Here is a 15,344-nt window from a genome sequence, read left to right on the forward strand (position 1 = left end):
AAAAACAAACGAAGGGTGCATAATTTAGTCACGGCACGCTGAGCTCCAGATCATCCAAATAAATAGTTTCACCGCAATCGCCGGAACCCCGGAAAATTTATTCATAATTCGACAATGCGAAGCGCCCTTCTTCACAATTACCCATTGTGATCCGTGTAACTACCTAATTTCCACCGTACCCAACTGTCATCGTTCATCTACCATTCAGACTCAACAAGACAAATTGCTGCACTTCACACAATTCACTGCAATTCACACAAAAACACAATTTGACAGATAACAAATTTTCGGTTACCAAGCAACAAAAACAAACAAAATTTAAATCACTACGCATTCATTAGCGAACAACGTTATTTGCATTACATAAATCATTTATTTACTCGCGCAAAAATAAATCAATACACAAAAACTCATAATTAGCATTAATTTACAAGTGCACCTAAACATCATAGTTCATCTATAAAATAACTTATGTAACTGTCATTATTTATCAGTTGTCATTTATAAACTGTCATCAACAGTCATTAATTTACGAAAGGGAATTTGTTGCTCTATCTATTAGAAAAATGTAATTAACGTATTGAAACGTTTATTCTGGAAACTCGTCTATGGATTCACGGACTTCCTGAATTAGTGCGTGAATTAACGAACGTCATCAATTAGTTATCAACGTTGCATCGGATTTTTATTGGCATTCCGTTCGGGAATATGGTTTTGTGGAATTGTCAGGCCGACGAAAATAACTGGATTCATCTTCAACTATTTTCATTCGTTGCTACTGGTTTTTCGGTATTTTCATTGATCTAATATCAATTAAAACTTACGACGAAAAAAAAACGAAACTCTTTGATTGGTTAATTGAAATACATTTTAACTATAAAAATACAGTACTTTTTTTCACATTGCAAATCTCAATTTATTCTTAATAGTTTAATTGAATATACAAATACAAAATGTATAGATTTTTCACAATTTATAAATCTATATTGAAATCTAGATTTATTCTTATTATTTTAATTGAAAAAAGAAACAAAAATAATTTATCTAAAAGTTTGTTTAATTATTATTTCTTGGATTAAAAATGATTGTATGAAAATTTTATTAATTTTTCAAAGCTAAAATATAAAATAGATTGAAAAGAATCGCTCGAATGCGACGATATCTAAATTATTTTTCTGTTTTTAAAAATAGTCGAATCCTCTGATTCCGAGCATGTAATTAGCTGTTAACAGGTCTTTGTTGTTGCGGTGCTCTTTCGGCGAGGAAATAAAACTTAATTAAGCGGCACCGAAAATAAAAAGTCTAATTTTGAAATCCAAATTTAGCCCCGTGACTTGATATAATTATATAGCTGCGGATGCGTAATTAATTAATGGAAGTTTTGAATATTTGCGCCAAATTGAAGGATAAGCAACAACTGTTGGAGAAGTGAAAAAAAATTATATATGTTTCTAGACAAGTTTGATGGTGGCAATTTGCAATATTCGTTTTGCTAGAAGGAAACGTGTTAATTATGGGTTGTAGACGTCGATTCCGCGTTTCTAATTCACTAATTAGGTCTAGTTGCAGTTGCCAGTCTTTGCGAGAAATCTGTAACTTTAACGGCACGTTTATATAATGAATGATATGTTCATGATAACGTGTACATTCAGTTGCATATAACAATACCGTATTTTGTGTTATCTTTTATGTAATATATACAAATAAACAAAGCACGGAAAATTAAAATTGATAATAAAACATATTAATTATAATCATTTTAAATATAAAAGATGTTTAATTTAATAAATTTTAATAAATAATTGAAAATATTTCAATAACACAAAAAAATATTTTTTTATTATAAAATTTGGCAACCCTATTCACAAGTAATGATAATTATAATTTTCAATGACACAAATGATAATGGAATTGCCTATAATAAATATATAATGCTTGATAATACCTGATGATAACATTACAATTTTTGTACAATTAAAACAAAGGTAAATTTATAAATATAATATTTGTTTAGTAAAACTACAAAATCTAAAAGTTCAATTAAAAATAAAATTGTTTCAAGTCAAAAAATATCTTAATCTAAGGTTGTTTTCAATAAAATAATTCGTAATCATTTTGTTCGTCTTATTGTAAGAATTTTTGTAAATTAAAATTAAATTGTGAAATTTATTTAGTTTAATCAAAATAATTAAAGTTTACTTTCATCGTATGATTTGTTACAATCAAGCAATCGCTTATCAAATGTAATTAGTCGGATGATAAGAAAGTTGCCTACAAAAAAAAAACGTAATGAAACTTGTCGATAAGTATTTTTCAATTAATCAAATTATGATTAATTAAATAATTATTGTTTTTATCTATATATTTTTAATAAATCAATGAGGGGATGACGCATACATTATTATGTTTAGTTTTTGTTTCTTTATAAACAACAACAAGAAAAAAATTACAGGAAAGAATCTAGAAGGCAATTTGCATTTAAATTTTGGGAAACCTTGGTAGCTCCAATTATTTTTTAAATTAGAGTAAATCGAGAGGGCAATGTGTAACAGTAGCGAAACGTTTTTTTTATGTGCATTTTATGTTAATCGCTTTTTATTAATTCGATGAATTTGAATAAAAACACAGTTTAGAAATTTGAATTAAAATAAACAATGATCGCCTCCGAAACCATAATGTTTACTAATTATTGTGCGATCTCCGTAGATTAGATCGTCATGCTACGTGATAATTGTCTAAGGGTTGTTGTTTATTTCTGTGTGTTTGTTAACGATTCTTCGGTGTTATGGAAGTCGGAGATGATGATGGCTTTGGCTACGTGCAGCAGCAATTCGCTGCAAGACGGTTTCCACTAATTAGAGGGGGCAAAATGGATTGATCGATTCGACTTTCGATTTTGGTATTCCCGTTCCGTATGGAGGCAATAAGTATGAGCATGTAAAGAAAGAGTTAATTACAGCGTAGAACAGAAATTGTTGGTGTGCTTGCCTTTTGCATCGACGGACATCTGCTTCTTGGGAAAAGCAGCGAATTGCTGCTGCTACTGCTGCTGCAGAAAGAACGAAGAGTAAAAAAGCAGCCGACCAAAGAAGCAGCGGGACTGGGTAAAAAGAGAATAAAAGAAATGGTAAAAGAAATAAAGTGGAAAGAGTTGGTGGATGAGATGATGGGAAAACGTTGGTAGAAGAGGAAAGTGCGTAGTAGATGTGGAATAGGATAAGGTCGTGGTAGTAACAAGATACAGCAGCGAAAAGCGAAGAAATTTGTGTGCAAGACGAATGGGTCCACGAAGACCCGATAAATCGATCCCGTTTTGCTCAATGTTAATTGCCGCAATTAGCGGAAGACGTTAATTGCGGAATTGTAAACTGACTGTTTTCCGATGCTGCTGTATCGAATGAATCTGCACAGATTTCGTCCGATCTTGTATTTATAGAGAATTCACATCCAATTCTTTTTCTCTTCTCTTCAATATCTTCTTCCTGCGTCAGTCTAATTTTTAATGAATCATTAGGCCTCCATTAAAATAATTAATAGGCGCCAATACGAGCGTGTAAATTATAAAAATCTCGACTTCTCTCAAAGCGCACGTCGCGTAACTCCCACTAATTGGTGTTAATTACGCATGAGTCTACATATGTTGTTGTTGTGTTTTTTTTTTCATTTAATTTATTTTTTTCTCTCCCCGTTAATTATTTTTCGATCAGCTTTCCTTACGGAAATTCTCCGTATTCAATTAGTTCGAACGAATCAACGATATTTACAAATTACTTGGACGGGGAGAAAAAAAAAGCGTTAATGATCATCTCGAAATAAGCAATTTTCAAATTTCAAACTAAAATTAATTCATTATTGCATTTAAAAGCAATTAATTATGAAATTTATATTTATAATGGAAAAAAAATTAACGTTTTATACAATGATAATTAAGAGTCGAATTTAGATTTCTAATGAAAAATTGAACTAAAAGTTAAAAATAAATTTTGGAATTAAAACTTACAAAATTTTTTTTCAAATTTCTAATTTTCGAATTTAAACAATTATTAAAGAATTTGTATATAAATATAAATACAATTTTAGTGAATAAATAAATCAATTTAGAATTTTCTACTTAAGTTTGCGAAAATTATGAAACGTATTTATTGATTATATTCAAATAAAGTAGTATAGTAGTAAAGTAAGTTAGTATATTCTGTAATGATTATTAACTTTTTTTAGTACATAAGAAACATGTGTTTCTAAAACAAGTCAAATTAAAAATAATTTCGACTTGTAGTAAAATTCACGTTTTTTTTTTTTTGGATTTATTACTAAATGAATGAATTGCATTTATTACTAGTCTTTTTATACAATGATAATTAAGAGTCGAATTTAGATTTCTAATGAAAAATTGAACTAAAAGTAAAAGAAAACTTGTAGAAATAAATTTTGGAATTAAAACTTACAAAATAATATTTCTAATTTTCGAATTTAAACAATTATTAAAGAATTTGTATATAAATATAAATACAATTTTAGTGAATAAATAAATAAATTTAGAATTTTCTACTTAACTTTGCGAAAATTATGAAATGTAAATTTTAATCAATATATTATTTAGTATATTCTGTAATGATTATTAACTTTTGATTATGCGTTTCTAAAACAAGTCAAATTAGAAATAAGTTCGACTTGTAGTAAAATTTACGTTTTTTTTTTGGATTTATTACTAAATGAATGAATTGCATTTATTACTATGTATAAAATAATAATTATTTCAAATAGTTTTAAAATCAAAATTGGAGGGTTGTTTGTTAAAGAGATTTAAGGGATTAAGATTCATTGTATGCAACTTCTTGTACACCAATAAGTGTTCGTCTATTATCAAAGCTTTTATAGTTCCTACTTAAAATATGTTGAAAGTTGTTCGTGGTTATTTGAAGCGAATTATATGTTGAATTATATTAACTTTTATTATCATTATAAGATTGTTGTCTTTAAACTTATTTTTAGTTAATTTAATCTACTAATTTATTGTTTTGAGCTTTTTATTCTATTAATTATATAACAATGTTGTCTTTTAATTGAAACTATGTATCTTGTATAATTCGATTTGTTAATTTATTTTTTTTTGTTTTTTTTAGCTAAATCTTGAGAGATGCTGAAGGATCGTGAATTAATCGAAAGGGGAGGTTCGTCCCCGTGCTCGAGCGTCGGCGGTTCCAGCGTGGAGGCGGCAACATGCGGAGGCTGCGGAGGTCGCATCCACGACAGATTCTACCTTCTGGCGGTGGACAGACAGTGGCATGCACACTGCCTCAAATGCTGCGAATGCAACCTGCCCTTAGACTCGGAGCTCACCTGCTTCGCGCGCGACGGAAACATCTACTGCAAGGAGGACTACTACAGGTGAGCAACGAAAAAACAACAACAACAACAGCATAGAGAAAAAAGTAGAAAAGCTTGTAGTATAACCCAATTAGGAAGCGCTCGCTATTTCGTGAATTCCTAGAGATACATATTTAAATTGGAGGCGAGGAGAGGAGAAAAAGGGATCTCTCTTTCTTCTCTTCATTCACCTATCCCGATATATAATGAGGAAACATTCTTCTATTGATTCATTAAAATTCCCAAGCGAACAGCGGAATTTTGTATTTATTACTTTACACGGCGGATTAAGGGCCTCTCCACCACATCCACCTCCTCCACCTCTTTAACAACAACCTCACCGAAGATTTATTCACCGAAATCATTTTCGATTGCATCACACCGCCACTCGCATTCAAACACATTCAGAAAATAAAGAGAAAAAACTACAAGAACAACAACAACAAGAAAAATAAATAAAAACACGAAAGTTTCAGAAGAACTTCACGAGATTCTCTCCCAGAGCACCCCAATTAATTTTGAATTATGTGTGTGTTGACTATCTAGGCCGCATTTGCACAATAATCTGTGCAGGTATCTTCGCTTTGTCGAGGACGAATCAAAAAAGACGAAGACTATGATGGAAGAAGACAAATAAAAGAGAAAATGCGACGGAATCTAATTCCGTCTCCTTCATAACCTATGCATTTATTCTTAGTTTTCTACTGCTTGCGCTACGTTTATTACGCAGGTTCTCGCATCGTCTTACTAAAACCGAATCAAATATGCAAAGTCCCCTTTTTCAACAGATGCACGCTACAACCGTATGCTAAATCTTATGCGGGGAATTCTTGTTTTTTTTTTGTTATTACATTTTTTACATATCATGTAACACATCTAATTACTTATTATTAAGTTATTGTTTCAAGTTTAATTAGTGAAACAATAAATATTTATATTTTACTAAATGTAAGTTGTAAATTGATTTTTAAATAATTTTACTTACAAACTAATCTAGTTACTTTATTATTGCGTTCTAATTTATGAAAAAATTGAACATTTCTGAAAATTAACAAAATTTAAATATTCAATTTTAGTTATAAATTGATAAAACTTTGCAACAAAGTTGTTTATGAAGATTGAATGTGATGTATCGAGCGGACGTATTGCGTAAGAGATTTGTAGAAGAAGTGAATAGAGAGAGAAAAAATAAAGCAACAAATATAGGAGCTAAGATAGAATCGGCAATCGAATTAGAAAACGAGGTTTCAAATGAGGTGTAATTGCGACGGAGCGGTGAAACGCGCGCAATTTATATTAAATAAAATTTTAAAATTTTCAAGAATTAACGAGTTTAAATAGTTAATTGCGACGGAGCGGTGAAACGCGCGCAATTTATATTAAATAAAATTTTAAAATTCAAGAATTAACATCAAATTTATATAAAATGCAATTATTAAAGTAAATAAATACATTTTGAAAAATAATTATAAGTTTGCTATTATTTGCTATCAAAATTATCTTAATTTCAATGAAAATATACTTTTTTTTTTTAATGAAATCTTAATTCGTATCTGTAAGTGTTGAAATGGTTAGATTAAAGAAAGTGTTGAGAAAATGTTGAATAACATAAATGAGTAAATATAGTTACTTTATTATTACGTTCTAATTGGATGAAGAATGTGAACATTTCTGAAAAATTAACAAAATTTTTACTTGAGTTGTTGAGTCTTAAGTAAATAATAAATATTTAATTTTAAGTTATAAATTGATAGAACTTTGCAACAAAGTTGTTTATGAAGATTGAATGAGTTCTAGTGATGTATCGAGCGGACGTATTGCGTAAGAGATTTGTAGAAGAAGTGAATAGAGAGAGAAAAAATAAAGCAACAAATATAGGAGCTAAGATAGAATCGGCAATCGAATTAGAAAACGAGGTTTCAAATGAGGTGTAATTGCGACGGAGCGGTGAAACGCGCGCAATTTACATCGCCGAAACGGGCTCGCAATTAATTTTGAGTCGCCGTCTAAAGAGTCGGCTAATTAATTATGACTTTTCCAAAAATGGAGGAATTTTCATCTGCTAACGCGAGAAGAAATGGAATGAATGAAATCGTTGCGTCGTTTCATTCAGCAAAACAAACGTTTATATTGCATCACGATGTTTTTTATTTTTCTTGTCCCTTTCCCCCAATTAAAGTTCGGATTCGTCCGCGCGGATTGTTATTATCTGTAATAATCTTTCGTTACAAAAGGAGTTTATGAGTAACGAGCGAGACGAGGCGTGTGTTTATTTGTTGTTGTTGTTGTTGATGTTGTCGTAGACGTTCTCTGGGATTTCGTGCACAATTAAATTGTCACTTAAGCGGTGAACTCTCTCGAAGCATTAAATGATGATTTCCCCCCCTTGTTCGAGTGTTGATAGTAATTTTCGGGGTTTCGAATAATAATGCTATCGGCGGCGACCATCTGACAGGTACGGTTTCGAGAACAGAGAAAAGAAGAAACGAAACGAAAAAATAATAAAGTAACGTCAAGATCCCGAAGAGGATGAATATCGAAGAGTGCGCGTGTATCGATCGCCGTCGTCCGATAGCGTTTGTCACTATTAAAATAACTTATCTGCATGTGTCATAACAGCGGAAATACAAATTATGATGTATCCATCGAGCATGTAAACCTGTTGGCTCCGACGGTCCTCACCATCCATCATCCCATCCACCCGTGATGATCTTACCATCCCTCCGCGTCCTTCAGGCATTAGCCGCAAAACGCGCCGTCTTCATTACTCTCTTTCTCTTTCTCTCGAGAGATGATCATCTGAAACTCTCCTTCTTCTTCGACGACGATGATGACGATCATCATTCATCAATTTGATACGGCCCCATTCGTGGTGAGGCCGGTCTTAATTAAAACCCATTCATTTCCATTTACTAATTGTCACATGGCATGAACACGGCCGTACGCGGTTTTGCTCCTTTCAATTTATTTAATTCTATCTCTTCATCCTTCTTTTTTTTTCTTCTCCTTCATCGAGTATATGCATACGCCTATAGATCCACATTAAGATTAACAGACAAAACTGAAAAAAGACGAACAGAAGACGTGCGTATGAAAGATGCGAAAGGAGTTAAACGCTAGATGAGGAACAGAACCCATCAATCTCGCAAGTTCAACAACCGTCAACGGTTTTCAATTGATTCATCAATTTTATCACTGCCATAATAATCCAATTGATTAATAACATTATCAATATTGACTTATTTCATTTTACAGATCGTTACTTTTTGCATCAATCAATTTCATTTATGTTATTCAACATTTTNNNACTTTCTTTAATTTTGATATCAAATAATAGCAAACTTATAATTATTTTTCAAAATGTATTTATTTACTTTAATAATTGCATTTATATAAATTTGATGTTAATTCTTGAAAATTTAAAAATTTTATTTAATATAAAAAAATACGAAAATTACGAATTCTAATGAAAATCCTTTAAAAAAATTACGATTAACAAAAACTGAATGCGTGTAGTCTATTTAAATGCAAAATTTTATACTTTAATAATAGCATTTTATATAAATTTGATGTTAATTCTTGAAAATTTAAATTTTAAATTCAAAATTACGAATTCTGATGAAAATCCTTTAAAAAAATTACGATTAACAAAAACTGAATACGTGTAGTCTATTTAAATGCAAAATTTTATACTTTAATAATTGCATTTTATATAAATTTGATGTTAATTCTTGAAAATTTTATTTAATATAAAAATACGAAAATTACGAATTCTGATGAAAATCCTTTAAAAAAACATTACGATTAACAAAAACTGAATGCGTGTAGTCTATTTAAATGCAAAATTTTATAATACTCTAGTAACTAGAGTCTAGTTGAAGCGAGAACTATAAACTCGCACCGAAACGCTTGTAATATTTAACAACGACAAACAAATAACCGAATTTGCTGTAAACACAACAGCAAACAAAAAACCTGCGTGTTTAATGCCCGTGACATTTTCCGATTTTCCGGTGCGGCGCGGAAATTGCAATTAACGGTGCGCTGAATTCTTCTTATTTTTTTTGTTATTATTGTAACTATTATTATGAAAGGTGAGCGTGGAAATTTTCCACAAAGCCCGCGTGTAACGCACAATGTGCCGCTGACGTTTAACACTCCGGGGGCGGCGTGTTATGCAACATCAACAACAACAGAATAACGAAACAACAAAACATCGATGGTAACGAGGGGGCGGCCGCAAATATACCTTTTCAACAACAACAACAACATCGACGTGGCTGTGTTATCAAAACATAAAAACCGCCCTCCCCAATTAATGCGCGTATCGGATGTCCGTCAATCGTTTCGGACGTCCGAGTGAAGATAAACACGAGCGGTTACGTGAATATTTAAATGCGCGTACGAGAATCAATTTATTTCTTGGGCAATCGGTTATGGCATGGGGGGATAGAGCAATTTGGCGGATGCCCGCAAATTGCATATAATTTAACAAGTAATTACGTTCGTCTTTCTCTCGAGTATGTGTACTTTTTGTTCTTTTCTTTCAATTTACTTCTTCCCATCTTCGTTCATTTCGCTCTCTTCTCGTTGTCGCTATTGCTGCTGCTGCTGCTGTCGTTGTTGTTGTTTCCTTCTTGTGCTCCTCACCTTGCTTTAATGAATTCATCAATCTGCGTGTGCCGGCGGCCGCCGCCGCCACCGCTATGCAAATTACCATCGAGGAAATAATAACAATAATGATGTATTGCCGTAATGATGATGATGATGATGGCGAAGGTGAAAATGTGTCCGATATTTGCTGCGTGCCAGTCAGTCAGTGCAGTCCATGTATATTGAAATAATAATAATATTCAATCGATACCGGCAGACCTCGCCGATTCTGCAGTTTCACTGCGAACCTGCTTCCACCTCAAAATTCACATCATCCTTTTTACATACATTAATCACAATTTTTATACATGCTAATCGGTTACATAATTCTTACTTTCGCATCTGTATGCAAATTTTCTACTGATTTTGATTTATTAAAACAACTTGATTTAAGATTTATTCTATCATTTTATAACGAAAACTAGAATTTGAACCAGGATTACCAAGATATTGATTTTTTTATTATTAATCAAAGATATCCAAATCTAGAACATCTATGCGTTAGATAAAACATCATCAATTCAAATTATTTTGCATTGCCAAACTTATATCAACATTTTGCATATAAAAATGAATTATAATGATCATCAAAAGATATCCAACATAGAAATAATCTAGAATTGTCTCCATTTCAACACTTACAGATACTAATTATTTATAAGCTAACTGACATTGCGGCTTTATATCTATATATATATAGCTTTGTTATAGATAATTCTTAAAGAAAAGTTTTTAATAGTTTAAACATTTATCTAAATTTGTTGTTATTTCTTGAAAATTAAAGAATAAATAATTATTTTATGGTAGATTATGAATCCTGATGAAAATCCTCTAAAAAAATTACGATTAACAAAATCTGAAATTTATAAAGAAAACTAGAATTTGAACCAAGATTACCAAGATATTGAAAAAAACGAAGATGTTTACTTTAGATAAAACATCATCAATTCAAATTATTTTGCATTTACAAATAATAATGAAACTTAACAATAATTGTAAAAAAAATGCGTTTATAAATCAATAAATTTCATTTTCATATAATAATTAAACTATTTTCAAGATTGAAAAACTTACATCTACAATAATTGCAACATTTTGCATATAAAAATGAATTATAATAATAATCAAATAGAAATAATCTAGAATTGACCCACTGAGAAAAAAAAAAGAAAATTTATAAATTAGGGTTTTTTTTTAATATTTTCTTTAGTATGACTAAAATTATAATCTGTAACTTGTTACATTAATTTTTACTAAAATTATTATAATATTATTGTTTAAAATTTCTGAAAAAATTGTAATTTTAATATTGAAATATTCCAATAAAAAGTGTTGCTGTTAATTTATAGTGAAATGTTTATCTTTAAAAAAAAATAAAATTATAATCATTTTCTTCATTAGTTCAACTAATATATTGTTAAAATCTTATATTTCTATGTAAATTTTAGAAAATTCTTTATGTAAAAACGAGAATCTGGCAAATTAATTAATTTAATTACAAGAAATAAAAATGTTTTCAAAGGCGTGCGACGATTAAATGAAATCAATCGATTATTTAAAGGTTGTTAGTTTTATCAATTAGCGTTTCGAAATCGGTGGTAATTGAATTTCTAATCGATACATCGGTTTCTTAATTTTCGTTACGTAACATGAATTGTAGTTGAGCATATGAAATGAAATTTGATTTGATTTTGATTATTGATGTTGCAGGATGTTCGCGGTCTCGAGATGCGGCAGATGTCACGCGGGGATCTCAGCAAATGAGCTGGTGATGAGAGCAAGAGACCTGGTGTACCATCTTCATTGCTTCTCGTGCAGCTCGTGCGGGATTCCGCTGTCGAAGGGCGATCATTTCGGGATGCGAGAGGGACTAGTCTACTGCAGGTAAACATATCTTCTGCTCCTTCGAAATAATCTTCCCACGGTTTTGTTATAATTAGAATTTTTTTTGTTGTTGTTGTGCGTGTTTAGACCGCATTACGAGTTGCTGGACTTTTGCGATCCGAGCGGCGATCCCATGGACATGGTGTACAGGAGCAGCGATTCCCCCGGTGCCTACTATCCGACGACACCGCCGCAACACCACAAGGGCAGACCGAGGAAGAGGAAGTTAGGCGCCGAGAACGACCCACCCTGCGGCGAACTGCCAGTCACCATGAGGATGGCCCAGTCCACTCTAGGTAAAAAGATCTCTCAATCTAGACGACCACCTCTCTTTCTAATCTTTCGCCATCGCAGAACCATTATGTTCTTCGTTCGCCCTTTACAGCAAACACCATCTCTTACGACCTTTCCTTTACTCCCTTCTTATCTGAAAACAGCGAACTCGATGTGACAAGATCACTATCTTCTTCCTCCTCTTCCACCTCGCCCTCAAGACACTGACTGAACTGTGTGCATCGCACCGGACTTACTGCACCAGTCTAGACGCACACTTTATGATCTGTTACTCGACTCCCGTTGACTCTCAATCCAAGGAGCAATTAATCGCCAGACATTCCCGAACTTTTGACAAGTACATCAACGGATTTCGCTATCAGATCTTTTCACAGCCCAACATTTTTATTACCGCAGTAAAAAAAAATGTAAACGTTTAAAAACCTTAAATCCTCGTCCCTCATAAATCCACAAATCAACTTACATTTATATACTTGATTCAATGATTTAATCTTAAAACATTTCGAATTACTTAAATCGAAAAGAAGAAAATTTTGAAAAAAATACTTAATGAAATAGAATTAATTAAATAATATTTATAGATTAAAATCAAAATATTATTGAATATGCATTTGGAGTTTGGAATATTACGTGCAATAATTAAATAAAGATAATTTAGGTAATTTTACTTTATCTCGAGATTAAAACTGTATTGTATTGGTTGATGAATATGATTTTTTGCATTAAAACTAAGCAAATATTGTAAACTGCAAAATTAATAGTGAGTTTACTTTGACAAATCTTACATCAATAAATCCTATAAAATCGTAAGATTCAAAACATACATAAAGAAATTAATATGTTTAAAATTACAATTTTTGTATGTAATTATTATTATTTTATTTATAAATTACATTTATTATCAAAAACATTGATTATTATGAATAAAATATGCAATTAATTTGTTGATTCATATACATGAAGTTTGGACTATTTTGGAAATAAACAACATAATATTAGATGATTGCTTATCTCGAGTGCATTCTTTACATTTAGATTATGCTTGGAGTAGTTTTTGGTAATATCGGACGAGATTGGGGACTTTTTTTTGTTTTTTTTCGCAGAAATTTATAAATAAATATAGATTGCAAAAGTACATATCCTAAAATTTATAAAAAAATTTGATTTACAGTTTCTATAAATTCTAATTATCATTGTTTCAGTATTTGCATGTTAATTTTGATATTATTCCTCTTATTTTACAATAATCTTAAGAAAATATTACTTGTTAATTTTATTGAAACATTTTTATTTCTAATTATTTTAGTCTACATATTAATAGCGAAGTAAAAAAACCTGTGAATGATCAAAATTTGGTTTATATATAAATTCATTATTTCAAAAACCAAAAAATCTTAAGTACAAATCTAATTGTATAATTATTCTGGTTTTCATTTAATTAAGATTATTTATATTTAGTATTACATGTCTACAATAACATAACTAAACTAAACAAGAACTTAAATTAAATGATTAATCAAAACTCTAAATCTAATTAAGTACATGTCTGTTTGTTTCTTGTCACTAACCAAGATTAAATTAAAACTACATGACTACAAAACTATTGAACTTAGTTTGGGTTAGTTACTAATTAATTTTTCATAAATATAATTAAGAAAATCATTGTGAATGTTTGTAAGCAAAAAATGTGTTTTAAGAGCTTTGATTCTTATTGAATGATAATTGGTTTTGTGCTTCGATTTTCCACTACATCGTGATTAGTCTTGGGAGAATTGATCGAGTTTGAGCGCAGTTTGGGCTTGCACACACACACATATATATTGCATGTGTGTATACGTATAGATATGTATGTGTGTGTGTGACAAAGATTGCGATCTGCAGTCTAGACGCGCAAGCACTCAGGCTTTATGATCTGTTAGTTGGTTTAATAAATGGGAACGCAATTAATGGCAGAGTTATGTGTATGATACGGTGTAAAAAGATGCAAGATAATTATGCAAAGTAATAGCGTGAGATTACAATGTTTACAAGGGAATTTCTTCGTTGGTGAGTGATCCCAGAGAGCGAGCGAACGAACGAACACCACACCGAGTCGTCCGGCCCGGCATCGTCGGCGGCGAGGCGTGAAAATTATTTACCTGGTGTGAGTGCACTCCACTTTTTTTTCTACTCTCCGCTCTTCGATGTATTCCGATATATCGGAGGAAGAGCCCGGAGGAAGCGGATCTTTCTTGGAAACGACGACCATCGAGATGGACCCAATTAACCAAAGAGAAAGACGGAGAGTTGCGCAAGAGAGCGGAGAGGAAGTTGTCCTCTCCTGCGCCTTCGTGTGTGCTACCTGCGGATCGAATCGAATAAATATACAACTGCAGGGTCGTAATCAGAGTTAATCAACACCCAAATAGAAACAAAAAATGATGATTTTTGCTATTTCTGATGTTCTTTAAATGTTTATATGCAAGAACATTGATGTTTCTCTTGTTACCTATAAATTTATTGGTACATTGGACGTGCTTGAAAGATTGTTGAAAGAATATTAATGTTTCTATACTTGTAAATAAGAGATTTGTTAAAGGAATAGTTAAAAGTTTAAGTTTTCTTATTGATTGATAGGTTTAAATAGAATTGAAGATGTTGTAGTGGAATTGTGAGTGAAGCTGGTTACGTCCCTGTCGAGTAGTTGGGGACGCGAATGAGGAGAAGAATGAGAATTAAAGGAGCTGCTGGATGGTGGAATGGAAGAGGGAAGAAAGCTGGCGCAGAGAAGAGAGTCGTCGTCGCGTCTTCTGCCGTTCGGATTCGGTCCTTCTTCCTTCGGTGGGCTTTTATTTCATTCCCTGAAAACGAGTTACCCAAATCGAACGCAACTATCGGTGGCTTATTTATTGGTTTCGCCGTGACCGTGGGTGGCCGAGTTCAGACACCGTTGACAGATGAAAAGTATCCAGAGATCGGGGATTGGATAACCCGAATACGGTAGCCAATTGGTCCTCCGATGCCATCCATGGCCGCACATTCCACAAAACCCTCTCTCATACACACATACACACAATCTCTTCTATCTCTCCTCCTCTCGCTCGATGCATGGCATCATCACATGCATCACACACGTAAGCATGCAAGTAACGAAGACGGGAACAACA

At 31.9% G+C, this 15,344-nt stretch overlaps 1 protein-coding gene across 1 annotated transcript in view; it reads left to right on the top strand.

Annotated features, from left to right (window-relative positions):
- The window catches only part of LOC108558678 (LIM/homeobox protein Lhx9-like), a gene marked incomplete in the record, with an annotated part of 19,844 nt that overhangs the window by 171 nt on the left and 4,329 nt on the right, over window positions 1-15,344 (top strand). The window contains 3 exon segments of the mRNA XM_017915665.1: window positions 5,124-5,388; window positions 11,731-11,904; window positions 11,992-12,200. Coding sequence (XP_017771154.1) covers window positions 5,138-5,388; window positions 11,731-11,904; window positions 11,992-12,200 — 634 coding nt within the window.

This window comes from Nicrophorus vespilloides, unplaced genomic scaffold (assembly GCF_001412225.1).
Source record: "Nicrophorus vespilloides isolate i.1.1-1 unplaced genomic scaffold, Nicve_v1.0, whole genome shotgun sequence".
NCBI lineage: Eukaryota > Metazoa > Arthropoda > Insecta > Coleoptera > Silphidae > Nicrophorus > Nicrophorus vespilloides.